General features: G+C 38.1%; 2 protein-coding genes across 5 annotated transcripts; both read left to right on the top strand.

Annotated features, from left to right (window-relative positions):
* Nucleotides 1–6,103: 6,103 nt before the first annotated feature.
* On the top strand, nt 6,104–13,286 carry LOC128535471 (oocyte zinc finger protein XlCOF6-like). Of its 3 annotated transcripts, none has more exons than XM_053509586.1 (4): nt 6,104–6,392; nt 9,661–9,680; nt 9,770–11,302; nt 13,228–13,286. In XM_053509586.1, exons 1-3 carry the CDS (start codon nt 6,135–6,137, stop codon nt 11,298–11,300), a joined length of 1,809 nt encoding a protein of 602 aa, XP_053365561.1. In that variant the 5' UTR covers nt 6,104–6,134; the 3' UTR covers nt 11,301–11,302; nt 13,228–13,286. The 3 variants fall into 3 exon arrangements, with proteins under 3 accessions (XP_053365561.1, XP_053365480.1, XP_053365397.1); XM_053509505.1 differs by lacking the exon at nt 13,228–13,286 and adding an exon at nt 11,631–11,872; XM_053509422.1 differs by lacking the exon at nt 13,228–13,286 and having other exon boundaries at nt 9,770–11,455.
* A 2,612-nt stretch (nt 13,287–15,898) lies between these two features.
* On the top strand, nt 15,899–27,337 carry LOC128534302 (zinc finger protein 883-like). 2 transcript variants are annotated; one of them, XM_053508799.1, is made up of 4 exons: nt 15,899–16,256; nt 25,315–25,476; nt 25,573–25,592; nt 25,674–27,337. In XM_053508799.1, the coding sequence occupies exons 1-4, from the start codon at nt 15,999–16,001 to the stop codon at nt 27,211–27,213; spliced, it is 1,980 nt and encodes a 659-aa protein (XP_053364774.1). In that variant the 5' UTR covers nt 15,899–15,998; the 3' UTR covers nt 27,214–27,337. The 2 variants fall into 2 exon arrangements, with proteins under 2 accessions (XP_053364774.1, XP_053364697.1); XM_053508722.1 differs by having other exon boundaries at nt 25,303–25,476.
* The last annotated feature ends 474 nt before the right edge of the window (nt 27,338–27,811 follow it).

Raw genomic sequence — 27,811 nt, 5'->3', positions numbered from 1 at the left:
CAACAAATGGGTAAAAAAGTTTCATTTTTTGATGATAGGTCCACTCCAAAGTCATTATAATAAACATTATTGCATTAAAATGATTCCTACCCCTGTTTTTAAGCAATGGTATGGAAAAGGTATTAGATGCTTTCAAGACCTATATAAAGAAGGTACCTTTTGCAATTATCTGCAGTTGTCTTCAGAACTGGGGCTGCCTGATTCCCATCTGTTTCGGTTCTTTCAGGTTAGACATTGTGCTGCCACTCTGTTTCCTAGCTACCCCTCTTTACCCCATATGCAAGAATGGGAAGAATTTTTCACCCTCATCATAAGTCACAAATCTCAAGAATTTATGGTCGATTATTATCTTTAGATGGCAGTGTTATTGATAAAATTAAAAGAGCCTGGGAGGGGGAGCTTGGAGAGGATTTTGAAGAGGAATGGTGGGCCGCTGCATTGGACAGAATACGTTCTAGTACAATATGTGCTCGTCTGAGCCTTATACAATTTAAAGTACTACATAGAATTCATTTCTCTAAGGCCCGCTTATCTACAATATATTCGACTGTAGAGGACATATGTGACAGATGTCAAGCATCTCAGTGCAATTTAAGTCACATGTTTTTCACTTGTTCTAAGCTGCAAGCTTACTGGATTAACTATTTTACAGTGATGTCCAAGGTGCTCCGGGTTGATATTGATGTTTGCCCTGCTATTGCAATTTTTGGGGTTCCACGCGTCTGGTCTCAGTTTAGTTCCAAACAACTCGATATTTTGGCTTTAATGGCTAGGCGCCGTATTCTGATCCACTGGAAATCTGCTAAGCCTCCTACTGCGTCTCAATGGCTCGTAGATACCATGTTCTTTCTTAAACTAGAAAAGATTAGATGCTCTGGGAGTAGTTGCTTTTTTAAAAAATGGCAATCATTTATTTCATATTTTAAATCTCTCAATATTCTGCCTTCTGTTTAGTGTAATTATTTTTTATTTTTTATAATAGTTTTTTTATTTATTAATTTATAAAAAATGTTTTTTTTATTTTTTATTTATTATTATTATTTTTTGTGTGTTTTGTTATTATTATTATTATTATTATTTTTTTTTTTCTCAATGTTTGGGGTGTGGTTGTTGGTTCTTGTTTGATTGTACTTAATGCTTGCTTTATTGTTTTTTGCATGTTTATATTGTTAAAAATGGACAATCGCTTAAATTTATATGTCATGATGACTACACAATAAAAAGTTTGAACCAAAATGATTTCTACAGCTTCTTGCTGTACATAACAACAACATGCAATATGTATTTGTTTTGGCTGTAATGATTAGTAATTTGACTGTGTGTCCATTTATTAAACTGTTGTCTTGTGTATTTTTAGGAGCCGGTCAGAATATCCAAGTATGTATAGTCACACCTAACTAGCACTAATGTACTTAATGTGTCCTTGAACCTTAATCTTAACACAGTTGGCACCTTTTTAGATTAAAGGTTTAAACCAGCTTGCAGATCTTCAGAACTCGAGCATGGACTCAACGGATGAAGAAGCCCACATTCCTTTAAATGCCCCATCTTCGTTCCTGGCCTTGAGAGCCAATCTGTGTTCTGTGTGTGGTAAAAGTTTTGAAAGCAAATCAGCCCTGAAAACCCATCAGAAATCTAAACTGGAAAACCATGTCGGTGTGCATTCAGGAGAAACTCCAGTTCAGTGTGCGGCAAGGCTTTTAGGTGGAGGCATGTTCTTAACACCCACAAAATAACTTATCAGGAAGAACGTCCGTTTACATGCCAAGACTTTAAAGGCTTTAAACTAATCCATCACCTAAAGGTCCATGAAAAAATACACAAAAACGAGCGACGTTACCGGTGCACAGTGTGCGGCCAGGGATTTAATGCCCACACAACTCTGTACAAGCACCAAATGACCAATTCGGCCAAAACAGAGTACCGTTGCGACGATTGCGCAAGATTTTTACGCGCAAAGATACCTTAAGAATTCACAAACAGCTCCATACAGGGGTCAAAGTCAACAACTGCTTGAAGTGTGGAAAAAGCTACAGCTGTTTACTTATACACATGCAGAGCCACAAAGCAACAAGAAAGTATTACTGCGGCGAGTGTGAGAAGTGTTTTAAGAGTGCGGCATACCTGAGGAAGCACCAGAAAGTCGTGCATGCTGGAGAGGGTCCATATGTCTGTGCAAAATAAAAGGCTGTTGCTAGCTGAGATACTTGAGAGGTCCTCACAGAATGGGATGAAAGTATCACTTAATTGTCGACAAGTGGGAAAGGCTATTTTACGAAGAATGATAATTTCTCCCAGTATTTGCCCTGCTCATTTGTTTACCTGAGTTTTTCTTTCCATTGTCATTTAATCCGGATTGTTAATTATAAGATTCAGTTATTTCTGTGAAGTAGCTGTTAGCCTTAACAAACTGTTTTTATTTCAATATCTGTTTGCTAAATATACACTACCGTTCAAAAGTTTTAGAACACTTGCAAATTTCTTTGTTTTTGTTTGATTTATTTTCTACATTCTTCAACAATACTGGGGATTTCAAAACTATAAAATAACACATATGGGATTAGGTAATTACGTAACAACAAGAAAAACAACAGTTATTTGTTATTTTAAGACACAGAGGTCAGCCTTTCTGTAATAGTTCTTGCAAGAACAGTATTGTCAAGTGCATTTGCAAAATCCGTCAAGCCCCATAATGAAACTGGCTCTCATGAAGGGCATCTCAGGATCTCTGCCACAGACGAGAAGTTCATTAAGAGTTATCAGCCTGAAAAATGACCAATTAACAGCACCTCAGATTAGAGGCGTTATGAAGTCTTTACAGAGCAGAAGTAGCAGAAACATCTCACCATTAACTGTTCAAAGGAGATTAATGCATTTTTTTAGATGCCTTCAGCATTCCTTTACAATGTAGAAAGAAATAGAAATCAGGAACCATCATGGAGTTAGAAATTGAGCCCAAACTTTTGAACGGTAGTGTATATTTTCAGGGGTGCAGAGTGGTTTGAACAGGCTCAGAAGCTATATTGTTCCACAGGTTATCACCACTGTAGATGGTGCAGTCATGTCCATCATGATGTAACCTTAGAGTGATTCTCCATTTACTGCGTAGATTACTTTCTCTTCACTCAGATCTAGATTCTCTGCTCCGTCAGATGGAATATACATTCTGGACAGTATGTGAGCGATCAACATTTGGTGGCCCGGAGTGAAGACGATATGAATGTCATACCTTTGTAACTGGAGCAGCATTCTTTGAAGACGTGCTGGCGTTGCCCCAATTTGTTAGGACAATATTGCCTCAATCGGTTTATGATCCGACTGAACTCTGTTGAGAACGCCATAAACATACTGGCGAAATTTCCTCAGAGCAAACACTATGGCCAGCAGTTCATTTTCTATCTGAGCATAGTTCTTTTTAGCAGCAGAGAGAGCTCCTGAAGCATATGCTATAGGTTGTTGTTTCTGCATCAGAGTGGCTCCCAAGCCATCTTTTAAGGCATTTGCGTGCACCTTTATGGGCTCTTTTGGATCAAAATGTCTGAGTAACATTTTATTGACTGTTTTTAGCCTGTCTAGAGCTGTCTGCTGTTCAGGATGCCATTTCCAGTCTATATCTTTCCTTAGCAACAGCCTGAGTTGTGCAGTAAGGGAGGCTTCATTGGGTTTGTATTGCGACAGGTAACTTGTCATACCTAGCAGAGGCTGTTCAAGTGTTTTTCTGTCAGTGGGATGAGGAAGCTGTAATATTGCTGATACCTTTGATTCATTAAGTTTCGATGCATCCGATGTAATGACATGGCCTACAGAAGGTAAGTCACCTCATTCACCATATATTGCAACAAAGACATTGTCTTTGTTGAACTTGATGTTAAGACTCCCTGCTTCATCACCTTTTCTAACTTGGCATCATACTCTGCTTTGGTGGCTGCCACTATGATCATGTCCTCGGCCACCATGAAGACACATTGAATCCCCAAAACTCTCTGAGTTCAAGCGCTGAAAGACTTCTCTTGCTGACTTGATCCCAAAAGGCATGCGATTAAAGCGGTACCTGCCCCATGGAGTGTTGAAAGCGTACAGGTCTTTTGACTCCTCATCCAGTTTAATCTGCCCATAGCCATCCTTCTAATCCAGGATCCTCTCATCTAGGATCTCTAGACAGGTGGAACATTAGGAACAGTTTGGATATGATGCAATCTTGGAATCTGGCCTTATTCTTGAAACACTGATGCATAGCAGCTGAGGAGCTCAGTTTTTGTGGAGCATGTTGAATGTTTGAGTGTCTGCACTTTTTCCATCCCTGTCTCCCCAGGAGGGTGTATTCGATGCTGTGGTCACAAAGAATATCATGTCAGTTGTTTTGTTTCCAGCCTCTACAGGTAGTTTAACAACACTTTTTGGTTTAAGGCGGGTGCCTCCATATGATACAAGCACATACAAGCACAGTGTTTGTCTTTTAAATGTTTACAGCAATCCCAAGCCGATCAATGATTTTCTTTAGAATGACATTCGCTTCAGCATCCATGTCAAGCTTGAAGGTAACAATCCTGCCTGCCATACGCAGATTTGAGTGCCAACATCACTAAACAGTGTGTCTACTTCTGACAGTTAGTTGTCTACATCAACGTTCACAAAGACAATCACAAAGCCCTGAGTCAGTTGTGCTAAATAATATGTTGTCTTGTATCATGAGATCTTCAGGGTCTCCGAATTTACATGTGCGTGGTTTTGTGGCCAAGTTTTAGCTTGTTTGTTGGAAATAATGTTACATAAGATTATTAAACCTTGGAAGAATGTTAAGTCACAGAACCAGGGTATATAACATATCTGTACTTAGATGTTTGTTCTTTGATTGGAGGAATCTGAATTCCCTGGTCCTTGTAATTATTTTTTTTTTCCTTAGAAATTATTTTGCATAGTTGTCCTCATCAACTTTTTATATAGAGTATCTTATCTTTTATTGCTTTATTTTGCTTAAGTTGTAACTTTTTGCATATTAAATCAATAAAAGGACTACCTCCCATTGTGTGGCTAGTGCCCCAAGTGCCGTATCCTAGTAGTGTTTTTGGGAGATTGGAAACGACAACCCGGGGGGATACATTCTCAAGGAGTGTTGATTTATCCTCATACTGACCTTTACAGAATCTGACACAGTGGTTTGCAATAAGCCGGTAGATGTTCCTTATTAGATGTTTGGGGGAATTTTGGGGACAGCTTTTTTATTTACTGTGTATAACAGCTGTGTAATGGCCTGGCACTGATGTTTTGGCCTTGCTTTCCTGGGATGGTCTTCACGAGACCTAGTTTTATCCCCCACATCATTACGCCACCATCACGGTAAAATGGATCCACGGTTTCGTGTTATTTATGAGAAATTCTTACCCTAACATCCAAATGTCACAGCAAAAATGTTTAAGACTTATCAGACTAAGCAAAATTTTTTTCCAAATTTGATGAGCCCATAGCCTCAGTTTCTTGTTTTTGGCTGACAGGAGCAGCACCTGTTGTGGTCTTCTGCTGTTGTAGCCAAACCTGCTTCAAGGTTTGACATGTTGTGCATTCAGAGAAGCTCTTTGGCATTCCTCAGTTAACATTCTAGTAATTCTCCTCCAACCTCTGCCATCAATATGGCATTTTCACATGGAGAACTGCCACTCACTGGATATTTTCACTTTTTCCGACCATTCTCTGTAAACCCTATGGTTTGTGTGAAAATCCCAGTAGATCAGCTGTTTCAGAAAGACTTAAACCAGGAACCATGCCATGTTCATGTCACTTAAATCAGCTTCATTCCCCGTTCTGAGGTGCGGTTTAAACTTCAGCGAGTTGTCTCGATCATGTCCACATGTGTAAATACATCGAGTTGCTGTCATGTGTATAACAACTTTCCCTTGAATGTGTTTTGTCAGGAAAGTTCAGCAACAGAAGGGGTCGAGCTAAGATAAAACGTTTGACAGATGTTTGACCTGTCATTTAGAACAATCCTTATCATCCTTACCAGAAGGTGGTGCAGACATTACTAGTCAGCATTCTAGTCAGTCACAATAGAAGAAAGAAAAAAAAGGCACCTCATGCAGTGAGAAAAGGGAAGTAAGTTGTTGCTTGAGACTCATTTCCTCCATTCTGTAAAAAACATGGCGAGAGGACAAACTCCCCCTGAGGACAGCAGGTGTTTAGTTTGTTTGGGATGTTTAAACAACCCTGTGGTGTTAAGATGTAATCATAGGCTGTGCTGGAACTGTGTACAAAGTTACTGGGAGAGGACATGCGCGCTGAAATGTCCTGTCTGTTTGGAAGAGACGTTGTCTAAGGTGTCTTTACAAAATGAATTGGCAGAGGTGGCAAGATTAAACAGGATAAATGATTTTATCGAGAAAACAGAAGTTAAAATGGTGAGTGCATGTTTGGGCGTTTAAAAAAAATATTTATATATATATATATATATATATATATATATATATATTAACATTTAGAAAAGTCTCTATTATTGTACTTGCTATAATATGGACAATGGATGTAAGTCTACTTCCTGCATGACGTTTGGTATCGTGCACATTTCGCAATATTGTTCCTAGACATATATCTTTAGACATAATAATCTAAAAATAATAATATTTTCTCTAATATACATAGTCCTAAGTGATAATAGGAGTAAATGCATGAAAGTTCATGCATGCAAATATCCAGGTACTGTTCTAGAAGCTCTATGAATGTGGTTTAATGTGTTTTCATTGTGTTTTTTAAGGCTTATAAAGGAACTTGACATGAAAATCATAATAATATTTATATTGATGCATATAACAGAAGTGTTTCAGGCATTCACCATATGAAAAAAAAATGTATTGTGCAAAATGTTGTGTTTAAATGTCACAGATTTTACATGTTTTAATGTCACAGATTTTATACCTTAAACTCCCATTATTTTACACCTCCTTCAAATGCACTTGTTTGAGTTTCTACAAAAGTGGGCTACTGCTGAGCCACACCCCAAAAGAGTGAGCAAGAAGTTATTATTATTATTTTTTGGGGGGAGGAGTTATCTTTATATGAGGTCATAATAGGGAGAAAATCTCATGGAGAGGACTCAAAAGGAAAGCTGATCATGTCCTGCTGAAAAAGAGATCATCTGGCAATAGAGATAGGTGTGTATGGTAAAGATTTTGGTGCAACCAGAGTGTGGCCTTGTAAACACACAAGTCAGTGGTCAGTGCTGGAAGACAGGAGTATATATTATATGCACACACACAAAAAGAAACAAAAAGGAGTGCACAGGAGCAGTTACGGTACAACTGGTCTGGAATGTTTATAAAAGATAACGTGAAGAAGAATAGAGGCTTGGGAACAGTTCTGCAATTCTGAGCCTTTAGCAGTTTTACGACCCTGAACATAGATTATACTAAGGAATGTGTTGATAGTGCAGCATGTAGAGGTCAAAGAAAGAAAACACTGTTCTCATGCATACAGAATATCAGGGAACACAGTAGAAATGAAATATTCCCTACAGGCCTGTTTAGACCGTTCTAAATATTAGAAACACCAAATACTGATTTGAAATTATTAATGAACAAGCATCTTGACAAGATAATTGACCTTGTTAGCGAATACTGTAGATATATTGACCAGAAATATAAAGATAGTGTATGCGGCATGGCATATGAATCTAAGGATGGGAGAAACCTGGGGCTACAGTTGCTGTACCTAGTTACAAATTGGAAAGCAGCAAGAGATTATCTGATTGTCTGAGTGTATGTCCTATGCAGCTATATGCCAAGAAGCATGAAAAACTTGTGGGAAGCAAGACACAGCAAGCTCCACCCCAACCTTTAGGCGAGGAGCCATGGGAGTTGAGTACACTGTGAAAAGTATTTCAGAAATGGAGAAAGAGGACAAGAAAGTATTTGATGTTTTTTTTTTTTAAAAGCTGATAGGATACCAGAGGATTTAAACTCAAAGGAAGACGAGGGAGATCAAGACCAGAAGGTGGCGAAAGGCAATGGAACCAATACAACCAATAGAAACCTACTGCAGATAAACACTAAGAAGACAAGAACACAAGACAATCTCATGGTTTTTCATTTGTACATGCACATTGGAGATTTATCTGCATGTCTAATATATATATATAAAAATTTGTCATAAAATGTGATCTGATCTAAAGTTAAGAGTATTGACAAATATAACATTCCTAAAATAATAACACGAAAATTTGTCTTTATTGAGAACAACCATAAAAACCTCATAGTGCTAGTGGAAAGTATGTGAACCCTTGAGTTAAAGGATTATGGGCATCCACTTTTTTAAATCCAAGGGTTTACTTACTTTGTCCACTTTTGAATGAGTGTGTTCAATAAAGACATGAAAGATCAGTAAATTGTGTTATTATTTTAGGCACCTTATATTTGTCAACACCCTTGACTTAGATGAAGATCGGATCACATTTTATGACAAATTAATGCAGAAAAACATGAAATTCCAAAAGGGTCACATATTTTTCTTGCTATTGTGTGTGTGTGTGTGTGTGTATTCAAAAACCTAGTCATACACAGTACAATATTCAGTGAAATGCTTATACGACCGCTCGTGACCTTAAAATCAAGATTATTAATAAGAAATAAATAATAGAATAGAATAAGAATAAAATATAGAAAGACTTAGCTGCAGAAAAAAATTGAAGAACAATATATAAAATATAGAATGTAAAAAAATATTGTAAAAACTTAGCTGTACAAAATGTACAAATATGGAAGATATGGAAACTTGTGTAGAATTTATATAGAAATATCTGGGATGAGTGCAAATGTGCATGAATGTGCAAATGTATAATGTCCATAAATGTTTTGGGTGTGAGCAATGTCTATATATGTCTAAGTTGCAATGTGCAAAAAGAATGTTTTAGTCCTGTGTGGAGTTCTGATTGAGAGACCATATCGCCTGCTGGAAGAAACTCCTCCTCAGTTTCTCTGTGTTGGCCGTCAGGGAGCAGAATCGCTTTCCTGACTGCAACAGAGGGAACAGTCCATTGTTGGGGTGGCTAACGTCCTGCACAATCTTCCTGGGCTTGGACCAGCACCGCTTGCTGTAGATTGTGTGCAGGTCAGGGAGCTTGATGCAGATGGTGTGCTCGAGTCATCTCACCATCCTCTGAAAAGCTTGTCTGTCCTGCTGTTCCCGAACCAGGTCGTCATGTTTCCCCGTCAGGATGCTCTCTATGGTGCAAGAGTAAAAGTTCCTAAGCACCCTGGAGGGCAGTCTAAAGTCTCTCAAGCGTATATATCATGTGTATATATCAAGTATATATCATGTAAAGGTGCTAAACGACCATGATATGCATGAATCAGTGCAATGTTTGAATTGAGTAAATATATCAAATGGATATTACTACTTATAATAATAAACTAATTGGATTTTATCACTGGATTCTCAGATTTTTATGTGGCTTACAAATTAACAAGTAACAATGCAAATGTTAATGTCAAAAGCCTGGTACTGCAAAAAAGAAGAGCTTAAAAAAATGTCAGGTAATTTTTATCATCCAGGAGACTGGGTTCAAAGAGAAAGATGTGGGAAAGATTCTTTTAATGATAATAAAAATGTTTGGTATAATGACTAGTAATTTGAACATTTGTCCAATTATTAAACTGTTGTCTTCCGTATTTTTAGAAGCCGACCAGAAGATCCAGGTACGTACTGTATGATCACAACTATAATAATTAGCTGTGCACTTACTGTAGCATGTCATTGAACTCTAACACAGTTGGCACCTTTTCAGGTTAAAAGATGAAGAGCATCATGCAAATGTTAAAAAGAAAAAGCTTTCCTCTCAATCCAGATCCACTGCACGAAAGTCTTCTAATGACATTCTGAACACTAGCATGGACTCAATGGATTCAGAAGCCCAAACTTCAAATGCCCCATCATCTTTCCTGGTCTTGAGATCCAATCTGTGTTCTGAATGTGGCAAATGTTTTAAAAGCAAATCAGCCCTGAAAACCCATCAGAAATCCCATTATGTGCAGCGGCCATACGAGTGCTCCACCTGTGGAAAGCAATATAGCAGCAAGAGTGAACTTCGTTTACATCAGCGGCTACATACAAATGAGCAGCTCCACCATTGTGCCTACTGCGACAAGAAGTTCACGAGAAAAAAAACATTGATATGCCATGAAAGAAGCCACACCGGAGAGAAGCCTTTCTCCTGTTCTTTGTGTGGGACGAGCTTCAGTTATAAAAACTCACTAGTTATGCATATAAAGCGACACAAAGGGATCAAGCTTTACCAGTGCGACCAGTGTGGAATGTCTTTCTATACGGCAGCGTCCTTGAGATTACACAAGGCAAAGCACACAGGAGAAAAGCCCTTTGCTTGTCATCAGTGCGATAAGAGATTTTTCCAGAAATCTGAACTGGAAAACCATGTGCGTGTGCATTCAGGAGAGACTCCATATAGTTGCTCAGTGTGCGGGAAGGCTTTCAGGTCGAGCCAGGTCCTTAACACCCACAAAATAATTCATCAGGAAGAACGTCCGTTTAAGTGCCCAGACTGTGGCATGAGTTTTAAACGAGTCCACCACCTACAGGCCCACGGGTTGACCCACTCGGGTGACTTGCCATTCAAATGCAGTCATTGCGGCAAAGCTGTTAGGACTCGGCATTCTCTTAAGCTTCATGTACGCATTCATACAGGAGAAAGGCCGTACAGCTGTGACCACTGTGAAAAGCGTTTTGTCTCATCGGGCGACCTAAGCGTCCATCGACGAGTCCACTCGGAAGAAAAGGTTTACAAGTGTTCTGAGTGTGAGAATAGTTTTCGACACCTGTCTTCCTTGAAGCTCCACCACCAGCGAAGACACACTCAGGAGAAGCCATACCATTGCCGAGAGTGTGGTAAAAGCTTTTCTGATTCCTCCTCTCTTAGAGTCCATGGAAAAATACACAAAAACGAGCGACGTTACCAGTGCACAGTGTGCGGCCAAGGATTTAATGCCCACACAACTCTGAGGTCCCACCAAAAGACCCATTCGACCAAAACAGAGTACCGTTGCGATGATTGCGGCAAGATTTTCACCCGCAAAGATACCTTAAGAATTCACAAACGGCTCCATACAGGGGCCAAAGTCTGCTCGGAGTGTGGAAAAAGCTATAGCTCCTACAGCAGTTTTCTTGTACACATGCAGAGCCACAAAGGAACAAGAAAGTATTACTGCGGCGAATGTGAGAAGTGTTTTAAGAGTGCGGCATACCTGAGGAAGCACCAGAAAGTCGTGCATGCTGGAGAGAGTCCATATGTCTGTGCAGAGTAAAGGTAAAGTATTCATGATCCTGGTTTTCGCTAGCAGAGATCCTAGAGAGATTCATAATTGATTTACTGTTTTAAAATTATTTAGGCTTTTTATTTATGATAAACAAACAAGTTATTTACAGAAGTTAAATGATCCAAAATTGTCACATCCTTTAAAACTTCTACCAAAGCTTGGGGTGGGGGGGGGGAGGGTTGCAAGTAATAAACTACATATAAAACTTTGTTACTGTTTTGTTACATGTGTATTTTAATGTATCTGTACTTTACTTGAGTATTTTTTTGAATGCGGTGAAAAGTCATAACATTTTAAATAGACACTTATTACTTTCAGATGACGATCACACAAAAGTGTATTGATCTTTCAAGTCTAAAACTAAACTGTTACTCCCACCGTCTCATGTTGGAAGGACAGGAACAGTTTGGAATATTCTTAAAGAATGGAATTAACTATGGGAGACAACCAAAGTGGAACACACTTTATTTAACTTCATCCTGTCATTCCATGGTTCTCATTTACATTGCATTATATCCTTTTTTGTTTGCCTTGTGTGACATCAGGATAATTATCTTCCTCTGACAATATTTTGTTAAAATATAAAAAAATTGAATTTAAAATACAAAATGTTTGCATGTTCTATGAATACTACTTGAGTTTATTGTTGCCTTGTGAAAATACTGCCATGTAGTGGACTGGAGTGTGCGTGTGTGTGGAGCAGAAGAGTAAAGAGCAAAAGCAGAGTCATAGTTTTTAATATTTAAATAATACAAAACTTAATACAAAATCTGTATGCTGAGGGCTACTGAATCAAATTGAATAGGAAATCCCACGATATACTGCATGGCTCTCAAGAGAATATGTTACACTGGTAATGGTTAAATATGTAATGGTTAAATGTCATGGAATTTAATATGGAACTCTGGGAAATACTGTATATCTGGAAATACTGTGAGATCTCACTTTGTCGCTTAACGCAAAGTGCAATATGCTGTAACAACATACACTGCTTGGCCAAAAAAAACTAAAATGTAACTGTCTTTAGCTTTGATTATGCTGCACAGTGTGGTGCCAAAATCATGTGTGAAAATGATTCCAGAACCACATGTATGGGCATGTTATTCCACAAGTTCTGTTGCGTATCTTTCTTATTGAACTCGTTTACTCACGACTCGGACATCCGAGAATTCCTTTTGTTCCTTCGTTTATTTTTAACATCAAAAGCTCAACACTTCTTACAGTTTTCTTGCATAAATCCAATATGGTTACAACAACTTATTTGCTGTATCTTGATGAATTGTACTTCCAGTCATGGCTCTGTTAGATAACGGTCAAAAGCTTGTGTTCTCCAAAACTTCCGCAACTTAACAGCTTCTACTGTGCGTAATAATCATGCAACTACGCATTTATGGAATGACGTCACACAACAACTTACGATTATAGGTGAATGCTTAACTAATTTATTTTAATAAACACAACAACAGAATCATAAAAATGAAATATGGCCTTACACCACACATTCACTATTTAAATCCTGGAATATTCCAGTGCCATCAGGGAGGAAAAACTCTATAGATGTGATAACCTAGTCATTTAGTACATTCAGGTTGTCAGCTGACTTCATATTATTTCCACATATTTCAGATCCACATATTTGCTGAGTCTAGACCTGACCGACTAGAGCAAGCCCAGATCATAACACTGCCTCCAGATGCTTATAAACTATGCGGGAACTATGCACGATAGAGAGAGAAATCCCACCAAGAACAGGGAGAGCATGTAAACACATTTTCTTGATGACCTGACTGCTGATAAAAGTAGCAGAATAAATATATTGTGTATTCATGTATATTGAACTAGAATTCAAATTGTACAGGGCTATACTCTCTGTTTAGATTCTGTAAAACCAATAGGATGCTGCTTTATATTGCAGATGGATAATGTGAAAGCTACCCTAAGCAAAAATATGGGATAATCATCACAGGCCAAGTCAGTTACCTGCTCACAACCCAATAGAACATATGTTTCACTTACTGAAGACAAGACTGAAGGCAGAAAGTCCCTCAGCCAAGCAGCTGAAGGCCGCCGCTGTAAAGGCCTGGCAAAGCATCTTGAGGGAAACTCAGCATTTGGTCCATGTGTTTCCATGTGACTTTAATCAGGCGTTGACTGCAAAGGATTTTCATCAAAGTATTAAATGCAACTCTTATAATTGTAATTACGGTAGTTTTTCACTGCTTATGAATGTGTGCATATATTATTTATTTGTAACATTTATTAATTTACTCTTCAATTTTCATCTAGTGAAATTTGTTATAACTGACTCTCAGTTTCCTTTTGAGGATTGGTATTATGGTCTCATTTGACTGTTCTTTTAGGTTCTTCTAGGTGGTCAGTGCTTATCATTATGGCATACCAAGCATACCAATCCACTTGGGCTTGGGGGAGGGTGAATGGTTATTGTCCTTGTTTCATGAAGCTAGTTACATTTAAGGATCATATACTGTATGTTGACCCTTATTTTTCTTTAGCAACACCATTAATTACTGCTATTTCAATTATCTCCATTTAATGATGAGCCTAACTAAAGTGATCACAGGGAATGTGAAGGGCATGAGAAATGTCATTAAAAAGAATACAATTTCAACTTTTTTGAAGAGGGAAAAGGTAGCTATTGCTCTTTTACAGGAGACATGTTTGTAAAAATCGGAACACCTAAAGCTTAAAAGAGATGTGTTGAGCCAAGTGTACAGTATTCTATGGCTTTTTTTTTATCAAGCAAACGGAGTGTATTTATTTTTATACAGTATACCATTTGTTTAATTTTCGATCACTATAAAGGCATATTTAATTTGCAGATTATTTTGCAGGTCACATCTTAGGGAAATCTCTGACTGTCCCTTATTTGTGTATGCTCTAGTTGATGATAGGTCTGATTTTATGTCAAACTTGCTGAAGTACCTGTCATTGATGGGGAGAAGAGTTTGTATAAATAGTTAAAAGGTTAAAGCTAAAAATAAGCTGATCAGCTTTAATGTTTATTATTATTTCAGGTTGAAGCCCATGTACCTGTCTGCCTGTTTTTCTGTACAGCCTAACCTATTAATACAAAGAAATACATTTTTGTAATCTTACACCTTGTTTACCCTACGTTGTACTACTTTCGTTGTCATTTAAATATGCTCCCTGTTCTGTAATTGGAAAGCAAATCACTTAAGTTCAAAGATTGAGTTTTGTCTTAAAACAACTTTGTCATGTTAAAATTCACTTATACTGTACCACTTCAACGCTGTTATTACAGAGGTAAAAATATGAAATAATCCCCGTGAAAAAAATCAGTTTAGATTTTCTAATTAACATCTATTGGATTTAACTGCATTTGAGCCACTTCAGATACCATCTGTAAAGCTGTGGTTGACACAGGCAGCTAATTTTAGAGTGTTGGAAGACAACACTCTAAAGCTGGGATCATTTTATCCTGTCATTCCATGGTCCTCCTTTACATTGCATTATATTCTTATTTGTTTGCCTGGTGTGACATCTGGATAATAATCTTCCTCTGACATTGTTTTGTTAAAATATTAAGAATAGAATTTAAAATACAACAAACATCCCATGCTGGCTAATAGTGCAAAACCACATAAAAACAGTAGGAAATAAGAAACTAATAATATACATGGATGGTTCCAAAGACCCAGGTACTGGAAGAACAGGGGCAGCGTTCTACATCCCACAACATAAAATATCAGCTAAAGAAAGAATAACAGACCAACTATCAGTATACACTTCCGAACTAATAGGAATACAAATGGTACTTAAATGGGTGGAGAAGAATCACCAAGGAGAGACAATAATAGCATCTGATAACATGTCAGTCATAACCGTCCTATGGGTACCAGCACATGTAAGTGTAAAAGGAAAAAACAAAGCAGATAAACTCGCCAAACAAGCACTCAAAAGCAAAAATGTCCAAATAAAAAATCCCAATAAGCAGAGCAGAAGTTATACTTATAAAATTAGTTATAAAATTAGAAGTTATAAAATATTGAAAGAAAACGCAAACGAAAGATGGGATGAAGAAGAAAAAGGTAGACATATGCATACATTTCAAAAACAGATCAAAAGAGAGAAAGTGTGGGGCAGAAACAGAAGAGAGGAAATTAACACAACTAGACTAAGAATAGGACACGCAGGACTAAACCAAAGTCTTACAATAATAGTCAAACACCCAACTGCGGAATGTGAATTCTGTGGACAAACAGAGATAGTAATAAACATATGCTAACAAACTGTAAAAGGTACGACAAAGAAAGACAGCAAGAAGAAGGACCAGAAACAACAACAGAAAACATACTAGGGAAGATATCTTCCAAACCGGAAAATATATAAAAGTCTGTAACTGCCGAAGGGAAACTGGCCTAGTCGATAGAATCTAAGAGAAGGAACTATAATCCATTTCCCCCCACTCTTTTTTTATGTGTGTTTTACTGTCTATCTGATGAGGCACACTCCAGTCCAGCAGGTGGCAGTAATGCACATATAAGTTGGCTGCCAGCCGCCAAAACAAAAACAAAGAAGAAGAAGAACGACGCTAAACGCTTACTTAGACGCTGTTACTTGCTTCCTTCAGCTTGTTGCAGGACGCTTACAGTATTCATTGCGTCCCTCCTCCACTTAAAATCATTTTCTTTATTGTGTAAGAACATGGCCAGAGGACAAGCTCCTCCTGGGGACAGCGGGTGTTCAGTTTGTTTGGGATGTTTAAACAACCCTGTGGTGTTAAGATGTAATCACAGGCTGTGCTGGAGCTGTGTACAAAGTTACTGGGAGAGGACACGCGCGCTGAAATGTCCTGTCTGTTTAGAAGAGACGTTGTGTAGGGTGACTTTGCAAAATGTCAGGGCTGAGATGTCAGGATCAAAGAGTGGAAATGTTTTTATGGAGAAAACAGGAGATAAAACGGTGAGTGCATGTCTTATTTATATATATATATATATATATATATATATATGTGTGTATGTATGTATGTATGTATATATATATATAATCATTTTGGGGGATTTGCATAAATATTTATTGTTTATTATATATTAAATCATATAATAAATTAGGAGGAAAGGAAAATGGTGTGCTTTAATGTAATGTCATTTTCCTTCAGGATCAATTAAATATCTGTCTATAATTAAGATTTATAGATGATTTATAGATGATTTATAGATGATTGCTACACTTATCCTCCTGAGACCTGAAAGAAAAAAAAAGTTTTAATATTAATTTTTTTATATAACATAAGTCTGTGAGATGTCAGAAACATGTCGCACAGATTTTTTTTTTTCAAAACTGTCATTTATTTATTAGTTATAACATGTCCCTCGCAATGTACTGTACACTGGGTCTTGCTTTGAAGATAGAAGTACAATGCATTTTTTTAGTTCTATTTAGTAATATATACTATAGTGTAAGCATATTTTAGTAAACATATACTTATGCATGCAGAAATATAAATAACTATATCAATACACCATTATAGCAAAAAAGGAGGACAGGAGTAAGTCAGGAATAGCAATGCAGGGAAGCACCTGAAACAGCCCATGTAACTGGAAGAGCAAAACAGGGGGGATTGGAAAGCACCTAAAACAACTAAGGCAAAGTCTAAGAACATAAAGAGCAAATAACTAGGCGACTAGGGACCAAAAAAAACACACGTATATGTCATGCGAAATGTATGCCCGAAACCACCCTTTGGCGATTCATGGAGTTTCACTGTATGCTAAGAACATGTATGCAAACAGCAAAAGGGCAGCAAAAATAACATATTACACAGGATAAAAACATGTGTATCTAAATGGTAATGATATGAAAATACAAAAGTATGAAAGCCCAACATAAAATACAAAACATAAGAGGCCTGGGTAGGCATCAACAAAATAAAATCACATAGCAAACCTTCTTTGAGCCAGAACAACGCAGAGAGGAAGATCAGTAAGAGGAACAAAAGCCGAAATACCACGATTTAACAGAGGCACAGGTGCCTGAGGAAAATCTGTTTGAGTGCCAATAGTGGTGCGCTCATTAGTCTGTGTACTAACAGATACTTTCAAATCAGTTTGAGTACCAACACTTACATGACACCCAGGTTTCCTGACAGATGGAGCTGGAGTACTAGAGCCCACTGTCCTTACACTACAGCCCTGGCTGTCCGAATCATCCAAAGGGATGTAGTCAACATTAGAGCAGTTGCAGTTAGCTATGAAATAGAATAAAATGCATTGCAATGCATATTGAATTGGCTAAAATAAGGCAAATAAGTAAAATAGCGGAGATGCTTACCCATCGCTGGTCTCTTGAGAAATTAAGAACAAACCAAAGAAAAACGAGGAAAAAGCTTTCAACCTAAGCATTGCTAGACTGGCTCATTTGGGTTCTTATTGCTGCAATAAAATCCTGTCTTACTTCATCCAGATCTGCGTGGAGTCTAAAATCTTCTTTGATTCTCTTTGTAAGTTGTTAAGGAAATGTTTAATACTTTAAAAGGTTAAAGAATTATCTCCCACAATAGTTATATAAGTATTATATAATAAGTAATATAGTTGGAAGCAACAATGAGCAGGCCCAAGCATCCTGCGCCATCACCACCTAGGCAAAGCTGTGATGTCACTGAACGTGATGTCACTGAACGTGATGTCACTGAACCTGTTGTTACCCAGAAAGTTATTAACCAATTTTCTGTTTATGTTTAAGGCATCGTCACAGCTGACCTGTTTGATATATCAAAAATCCCTCTGCAATCTTGCATCCTCAATGTCTTTAGATCACATAGGCCCAGTTCGGTGTCGATTGCATAATTCCAAAATTGGCAGACACAAAATAACTGACTTCCTGTTGAGTTGAGCCCATGACTTGCAATGTGAAATTTGTTTAGCTCAATGAGCTGTTAATGCCGTGGTTCTCAAAGTGTGGGGCGCGTGCCACTTGTGGGGAATACAGACATGACAGGTGGGGCGCAATGAACGGCAGGGAATTAGTGGAAAATAATGGGAAAGTACCTATTCTAATTCATGCTTTTGTTTATTGACAATAAAGATCGGACACTCGAAACTAAACAATCACATGCTAAGAAATGGATCATTAATACAAAAAAATTAAGATAACATCAGAGACAAAGTGGAACCATAGTGCAACAATAACGGTTTAACGTCAGCATGTTAATTCCAGAGGAACAATATATAAGGAAACATTCGGTATTATATATGTAATTTCATTTATTCCTATGTGTATGCTGATGTTTCTGTATTGTTGTTAAAAATTTATATTTTATCAGGCAGTACTAGTCTGGCATTTCTAGTTTCCAGTGTGGCAACAAAGTTTCCTTTTTGATCCTTCAGGTGCTGAACAAAAGGGAAGATCAATATTGTTCCACGCATTTTGTTGGTGTCCGGCATTTTGCGATGATCCCTTAATCATTCGTTGCGTTGTAGAGAATAAAAGTGTTTATGCTTTTAAACATGTATAATTAAAAGCAGATGTAGCTTAAAGACAATGTAGAGAGGAAATATATGTGGGTATCTTATTTGCGGGTTTATTTACGCAGCTATTAAATTCAGAGATGCGAATATCAAACTAACTTTACCGCGGACACAAACAGGTGTTATGCGCTAAAATGCCCCTGCCACGGATTGCTCCCCTACATAATCTCTATCAAATATTATATTAGGACATACACTCAAAGGTTTATTATTATCAAATATATTATTACTTTCCTAATTAACCCTAGGCACGTGACTGTCGTCGAGACGATTAATACAAATTTTCAAAAATGATTATTTTATGGCACATTTATTTTGCAGGGGTTTGTCAATGTACAAATAACTAATTATTTATCACAAATTACACTATATAAATATTGTTTGTGGTAAAAAAATATTATATGCTATATATATTATTATATTGCTTATTTTATAATAAAATTCCTTTGTTATAATTTGTAATTTATAAACCTATGAATTTGTTCTAATATATTATTTGAAAGAGATTATGTGGGGTGGGGCGGTATTCATGGTGGAGGTGGTGGGACAGAGGAGAGACCCGTGTGTGTTGTGTGTCTTAAAACGGCTGGCAGCAGACAGCATGAGACTCAACAAAGTAGGAAGACACTTAGAGACAACACACCCCAGTCATGTTAATAGGCCACTTGACCTCTTTGAAAGAAAACTCTAGATAAGTGACAAAGCTTAAGCCTGTTATAAAAATAGCACGTGTATTTTATCAATAGAAAGCCCAGGATGTACTCTTTGTGTGTGTGTGTGTGTGTGTGTGTGTGTGTGTGCGCGCGTGCGCTTGTACAGTATGTGTGAATACATATGTAAGCATATTTTAATCAACATATACTTATGCAGGCAGAAAAATAAAAAGATCTACAAATGTACCATTATAGCAAAAAGGGAGGACAGGAGCAAGTCAGGAACAGCGATACCGGGGGCCCATGCAGCTAGAACAAGCAAAGCAGAGGGGGAATGGAAAATACCTAGAACACCCTATAAAGAAAGGATGACCAGGCAATAGAAACCAGATAATTGGAAAGAGACTCACGTACATGTTATAAGAATGTACAGGGAGCTATGTAATAAATTGTACACTCGAAACCAAACTTGAAAGGATCAGGAGTTTCCTATGAGATAAAGCATATGTGCAAATAGCCGCGGGCGCAGACTGGTACGACGGGCAGATAAGAAATAAACCATAGACACAGAGCCAGTCTTGTGAATAACATATCTTAATAAGAGTAGACACAGTATAAAATGAGTGTATTTACATGATAATGATATAAAATACAAAGTATAAGGTCCAGCATAAAATACAAAACATAAGGGGCCAGGGTAAAAGCATCAACAGAAATAAAGTTATATAACAAACCTTCTCTGAGCTAGGACAACAGCAAGAGGAAGATCAGTGAGATGAATAAAAGCAGAAATACCACAATTTAACAAAGGCACAGAAGCCTAAGGAAAATCTGTTTAAGTACCAATGGTAGCTGTCTCGTTAGTCTGTGTACTAACAGACACTTTAAAATCAGTTTGGGTACCAACACTTACATTACATCTAGGCTTTCTGATAGATGGAGCTGGAGTGCTAGACTCTGGCCCACTGGCTGAAAAAAACAATGAGGACTCTCAAAATCCAGACACCGTCTTTTAGAAGAACCAGGTTTAGAATTACCTTTCTTACAATAAGTAAGTCCCTTATCTCGTAGATACTGCCACAGAGATCCAGACAACTCAGAATCAGCTCGGATAGGACTCACGTAGGCCTGATCCATAACGGGTTCAGTCGGGTTGTAGTCCTCAGATGGAACACAATCTGGACTGCCCTGCCGTCCGAGTCACCCAAAGGGATGAAGTCATCAATGGAGAAGTTAGCAGTTAGCAGTTAGCTATAAAATAGAATAAAATGTATAGAAACAATGAATTGGCTAAAATAAGGCAAACAAGTAAAATAGTACAACGGAGATGCTTAACCATGGCTGGTCTCTTGAGAAATGAAGAACAAACCAAAGAAAAACGTGAAAAAAAGGCTTGAAAACAAGCGCCACCCTAGATTTTTTATAAAAAGATACGAAAAATGTAAAGATAATAGAAAATAAGTATTAAAGAAAATAAATTATAATGGAAAAAATTATAAGCATGGGAGGAGTCAGATAAGCGCAGGGAAGGGTCAAATGACGAGGTGTAATTTTAATGGAAAAGATTATTGACCATTATTGGACTATAATGGGTTGATATTTGCCGTAATCAACAGATGATTGTATAGGGCAGGAGACTAGATATTTTCTCCTTCTCTCACGAACTGTATAAAAGGAGCATGCTTTTCTTTGTGAATTCAGTCTGAACTTGGTACTGCTTGGGTTTTGATCCAAAGCATTGCTAAGCTGGCTCATCTGGGGTCTTATTGCTGCAATAAAAGCCTGACTTACTTTATCCAGCTCTGCGTGGCGTCTGAAATTTTCTTTAATTTAATTTTGTAAGTAGTTTGTTAAATGTTTGATATTTTAAACTAAAAGCAACATCGACAGGTGAAAGAATTATCTCCCCCCCCCACACACACATACATACTGTACACATACACAGTAGGGATGCACCGAAATAGAATTCTTGGCCGAAGCCGAACAATAATGAAATGCTTGGCCGAAGGTCGAATACCGAACGCGGTGTTTCGCATTTTTTTTTTCATTTATTTTGCCAATTTATATTAATTATTTAATAAATAGTAAAAATTTGCTTTTTACTATTTTGTGTTGCTTTTCAGAAAAATAAATCAAATAACAAAAATACAATTTAAAAATATTTATTCAACGCTGAACATTTTTTTTTAAACATTTTAGCAGATATTATAGAAACAAAGCACAATATAACTTAAAATAAATAAATTAGTAAAATAAAAAAATATTTTTATTTGGCCATCTTTGAAGCGCCCCTTCTTGAATAGCCTATGTTAGGCCTGTAACTGACCGTTAAAAGAATGTAACTCTGTATGTCTACAACAACAAATGTGCATTAAATAGTGCAAAAAATGTGGATTCACTGCTGCTGTTGCCGTAGCAGCCGCCGTGTCTTTCTCGTACTCTGCATGATGTTCGGGGTGTCTTGATTTTAAGTAATAAATTAAACTTAAAGTGCTGTACGTTTTTGCAGATGCACCCCCTCTGGACAATTCAGCAGAACAGTGTCTGCAAACGGCCGTTTTTGCCTCTTTCTCTGACACTTTAAAGTGCTTCCACACTGCTGACATGTTTGCTGCATAAAGCGCGCGCCTCTCACTCTATGCGGGTGGCTATTTGATTGCGTCATTAAAAACGGCATTGTTCGGCAAAATTTATTCGGCTTTTTAACTTATTCGTCCTTTTTACTTATTCGGTTGCCGAACATTTGGTGCATCCCTAATACACAGACATACACACTGCCTGGACAAAAATAATTAATCAAAAGCATTTTAAATTGGTCAAATTTTAAGCTGCATCAAGCTAAGAAAATCAACCGGTACTGTTGGTTCTGGTCCTAGTGCTTGAACTGGCTTAAGATTCCTACAACACATCATTAAAACCTGCCAGGATAGTGCTGAACAATCAACTTCGTTGAAATAATTGTTTGATGGCTATCATAAACGATATATATTGCATGGTAAAAAAAAATCAACAGTAAAAACCATATTTAAAACCTAAAAACCTATATTTAATAGTAAAAGAATTTCCACACACACACACACGCACACAATGTGATGAGAACTCACATGGGACTAAACAGCTGTTTATCCATAAGAAAAACACTTGTCTTATAGAGTGGTGCTGGGAGCATGAGGAATCATTTTCAAACATGGACTGGACACCAGGTTGTGTGCTGTAATCAAAGCTAAAGGTGACTGAATGAAATCTTTGAGTGTACCACTTTTTTTTATTATCCTATACTTTAAACTATGTATTTCGTTTTAAACTAATTAAGAAACTCTGACATTTGCTTCATGTTGATAAAAAGAATAATAATGTAAACATATGCATCTAATGATGTAATTATATTTTAATTAAATATACTTGTTTATGCAGCAATGTAACAAAAACATAATAGTAATCAACAGAATATTGATCTTGATAAAATAAAATAGATGTAAGACGAGGAACGCAGATGGTAAGGAAACAGGTGATCCAAGAAAAAGCAGACGACATGAAGACAGGTCGTAAATCATAGCAGAAAGCAGATGATGTAATGACGCTCGGTGTACAATGTGTACCCAAGGTACATGATGTAATAGTAACCCTAGACATGATGTCATCTAAAGACATGGTGTGATCTCAAGACATTATGTAATCTCAGATATGATGTAATAGACGAATCAGGTGTTAAATACACACGCACCCACAGTTGCGCACACATGTCCAATACCCCTTTTCTACTGCTCTGGTTCCTGTGCCGGTTCCCAATTTTGGAACCAGTGCTGCGCTTTTCCGCAGAAAAAATTGGTGCCGGTGCCCTAAAATAATAAAAAAAAAAAAAAGTCTGTTAATGTGGAGTGCGGATGAAACAAAAGCGCTTTTAGCAATTTGGACATCCGCCGAGATTCAGCAGAAATTGAAAAGTCGAACAACCAACCAAATAGTGAATAAGCTAAAAGAAAACTGAAGATAGAATACAGGGACAAAAATAAAAAAAATTAATAGTATTTTTTCATTGTTTGGAGAATAATGAGTGAATTGACTTCGGTCATGTTTGTTTCTGTTTAGTGGGCGTGGCCTGTGATGTATTATGCAGCTCTTGCTGAGCTCCTGCCTAGTGTAAATGACGGCCGGTTCTGGCACCAGCACCAGTGTAGTGGAAATGAGATATAAAAGGAAAGCGCCTCGGAGTGGCACAGTGGTAGCACTCGCCCTATCATCCAGAGATCGCTGGTTCGAATCCCGGGTGATACTGTTTTCCTCTCACAGTCGGAGGCACAGAGAGAGCTGATTGGCCGAGCTCTCTCAGGGGGGAGGGATGAGAAGTACTTGTGCTCCCACAAATCAGGGGCGTTTATGAGCTCGCGCACGTGGAAGGAGCGGCTAGCGCTTTTTCCTCAGAGTGTGTTACTCCGCCCCTAATGGTGCGTGAGCGAGCAGTTCGAAAAGATGCGGTCGGCTGACGTCACGCGGTTCGGAGGAAACACGGGATAGCATTTGCCCTCCCGACTGAGTGGTAGTAGTAGCCACGACTAAATTAGGGAGGAAATTGGAACCCCCCCCACAAAAGTAAAATAGTATGTGCATCTACATAATGACAAAACAAGGAAATGCATGAAGAATATAATATAAAAATACAAAATATAAGGCCCAACATAAAAGTGCAAATAACTTAGGGGGCCTGGGTTAGCATCAATAATGAAGTAAAATACATAAATCACATATCAAACCTTCTTTAAGCCAGAACAACACCCACAGGAAGATCAGTAAGGGGGACAAAAGCAGAAATGCCACGGTTCAAAATTGCTGTAAGTGCTGGAGAAAAATCTGTTTGGGTACCAACAGAGGCACACTCGTTAGTTAGTGTAAAAACGGACACTTTAAAACCGGTCTGAGTGGCAACACTTACATGACAAACATGTACAGGCCTAAAAGCACGAGAAGGAAGCTATTTACCTCCAGATGCAGTCTTTTAGAAGGACCAGGTTTGGAGTCATCCTGCTTAAAGTATGTAAGCCCTCTCCCTTGTAGACATTGCACAGTAATACAGCCGGCTCAGACTCAGCCTGGATAAAACTCACAGAGGCCCCGTACATTGCAGGTTCAGTAGGGTTGTAATCCGTACTGCCCATGATGTCTGAGTCATCCAGAGGAATGTAATTGAGCGCTTGAGCAATTATAATCAGCTATAAGATTAAAATAAAATACGTAAATACAACAAATTAGGAAAATAAAACAAATAATTTAAATATTATGAAGGAGATGTTTACCTATGGCCCGTCTCTTGAGAACCTTAGAATAAACCAGGAAAAACAAGGAATGTATTAGTAAAATTAAGCGCCACCCCAATATTTAAAAAATTTAAATAGATAATGGAAAGTAATTGCCAAGAAAAATTTATTATAATGGTAAAAAAATATATAAGCACGAGGGGGAGTCAGATGAGATATTTAATGTGTCAGAACATGGTAGTAACTGTAATGGGTGAATTTATTGGATAAATTTGGATTATAATAGGTTAATAATTTGGTAAGGAATGGAAAAAAGAAGTAAAGAGAAGGGGACAAGATGTGAGCCCCTCCCCTTGCAAACTGTATAAAATGAGCCTGCATGTAACTGTCAGTCTGTCTGCTCTTGATAGTGCTTGGATCTATGACCTAGGCATTGCAAGCGCGGCTCACTTGGATTTTGTTGCTGCAATAAATCCCGCTTACTTCATCCAGATCTAAGCCTGACATAGGTTATATGTCCACCATGTTTTCCTAATAGTAGCAGCAAGATAACAAATAACAATTCATACTATTAAAGTTTCCTTGGCAGGAACAACCAAAGATACGTCTTCAAAATTCAGTAAACCTGGTGACTTCTGAGGGCCGTCAAAAGCACAGAACTGCAAAAGAGAAGAGGCCGAACAATCACCCAGCAAAGCTAAAAACGTCAGGTTATTTTACCATTCAGGAACCTGGCACACGAGTGTCAAATGTGAGCAGTGTTAATCATTTAATATTAAAGTATTCATAAGTTTTGCTATTATGACTAATAAATCGACTGTGTCCAACTTTGTCTTTGTATTTTTAGAAGCCATCCAGAAGATCCAGGTATGTATAATCACGACTATATAGAAATAACTAACTGTGCTTTAATGTCCTTGAACCCTAACACAGTTGGCACCTTTTAAGATTAAAGAATGAAGAACAGAATACCGAAGTTAAGAAGAAAAAGCTTTCTTCTCAATCCAGATCGACTTCAAGAAAGTATCCTGACGACGTCCCGACCCCACACGTAGATTCAGCGGATCTTGAGACCCACACTCCTTCAAATGCCCCATCATCTTTCCTGGTCTTGAGATCCAATCTGTGTTCTGAATGTGGCAAAAATTTTAAAAGCAAATCAGCCCTGAAAACCCATCAGAAATCCCATTATGTGCAGCGGCCATACGAGTGCTCCACCTGTGGAAAGCAATATAGCCGCAAGGGTGAACTTCGTTTACATCAGCGGCTACATACAAATGAGGGGTTACACCATTGTGCCTACTGCGACAAGAAGTTCACAACAAAGAAAAATTTGATATCCCATGAAAGAAGCCACACCGGAGAGAAGCCTTTCTCCTGTTCTTTGTGTGGGACGAGCTTCAGTTATAAAGCCTCACTAGTTATGCATATAAAGCGACACAAGGGGATCAAGCCTCACCAGTGCGACCAGTGTGGAATGTCTTTCTGTAATGCAGCGTCCTTGAGGTTACACAAGGCAAGGCACACAGGAGAAAAGCCCTTTGCTTGTCATCAGTGCGATAAGAGATTTTTTCAGAAATCTGAACTGGAAAACCATGTGCGTGTGCATTCAGGAGAAACTCCATATAGTTGCTCAGTGTGCGGGAAGGCTTTCAGGTCGAGCCAGGTCCTTAACACCCACAAAATAATTCATCAGGAAGAACGTCCGTTTAAGTGCCCAGACTGTGGCATGAGTTTTAAACGATTCCACCACCTACAGGCCCACGGGTTGACCCACTCGGGTGACTTGCCATTCAAATGCAGTCATTGCGGCAAAGCTGTTAGGACTCGGCATTCTCTTAAGCTTCATGTACGCATTCATACAGGAGAAAGGCCGTACAGCTGTGACCACTGTGAAAAGCGTTTTATCTCATCGGGCGACCTAAGCGTCCATCGACGAGTCCACTCGGAAGAACGAAACTACAAGTGCTCCAAGTGTAAGGAGAGTTTTCGACATTTGTCTTCCTTGAGGCTCCACCACCAGCGAAGACATACTCAGGAGAAGCCATACCATTGCCGGGAGTGTGGTAAAAGCTTTTCTGATTCCTCCTCTCTCAGACTTCATGAAGGAATACACAAAAACGAGCGACGCTACCGGTGCACAGTGTGCGGCCAGGGATTTAATGCCCCTGCAACTTTGAGGTCCCACCAAATGACCCATTTAACCAAAACAGAGTACCCTTGCGAGGATTGCGGCAAGATTTTCACCCGCAAAGATACCTTAAGAATTCACAAACAGCTCCATACAGGGGTCAAAGTCAACAACTGCTCGGAGTGTGGAAAAAGCTACAGCTCCTACAGCTGTTTACTTGTACACATGCAGAGCCACAAAGAAACAAGAAAGTATTACTGCGGCGAGTGTGAGAAGTGTTTCAAGAGTGCGGCATACCTGAGGAAGCACCAGAAAGTCATGCATGCTGGAGAGAGTCCATATGTCTGTGCAAAATAAAAGGCTGTTGCTAGCTGAGATACTTGAGAGGTCCTCACAGAAAAGGATGAAAGTATTCCCTGAATAATGATCATGTAGAATGAAAATTTTTTCCAGTATTTGCCCTGCTCATCAGTTTGCTGGAGCTTCATCTCATTGCCAAATATATATTTTTTAGTATGCAATACGGTTGTGAGATTTAATCTTTTATTTCTTTTTTTTGTCTGGTGCAATTAATTGGTCAGTTTTTGGTTTAGAATCGTTTTACGTTAAATAATTTAGCCTTTTTAAAAATGTTATTTACAAAAGTCAAATGGTCGAAATTTTTTTTAAATAAATTTATTTAAAACGTTACCAAAGCATGATGGCAGCTCAGGGTTTTTTTCTGCTTCCAAACTCCATATTTATCCAACGTGTCCTTTTGTTCTTGTATTATTTGTCCACTAATGTACTGAAGCCCTGCTAACCATGGCTAAATGACTAATACTTAATTTCAGTATGCACAATTAGCCATAACTTTTAAACTATTAACATTAAAACCACCTAGGATTTAGATTCTTTTTGTGTCACTGGGGCAGCTCTGGCCCCTCAACCATAAGACATCTAGGGGTGTGAGGTG

This window comes from Clarias gariepinus, chromosome 1, assembly GCF_024256425.1.
Source record: "Clarias gariepinus isolate MV-2021 ecotype Netherlands chromosome 1, CGAR_prim_01v2, whole genome shotgun sequence".
Classification (NCBI taxonomy): domain Eukaryota; kingdom Metazoa; phylum Chordata; class Actinopteri; order Siluriformes; family Clariidae; genus Clarias; species Clarias gariepinus.
This window is presented reverse-complemented; position numbering and strand designations above follow the sequence as displayed.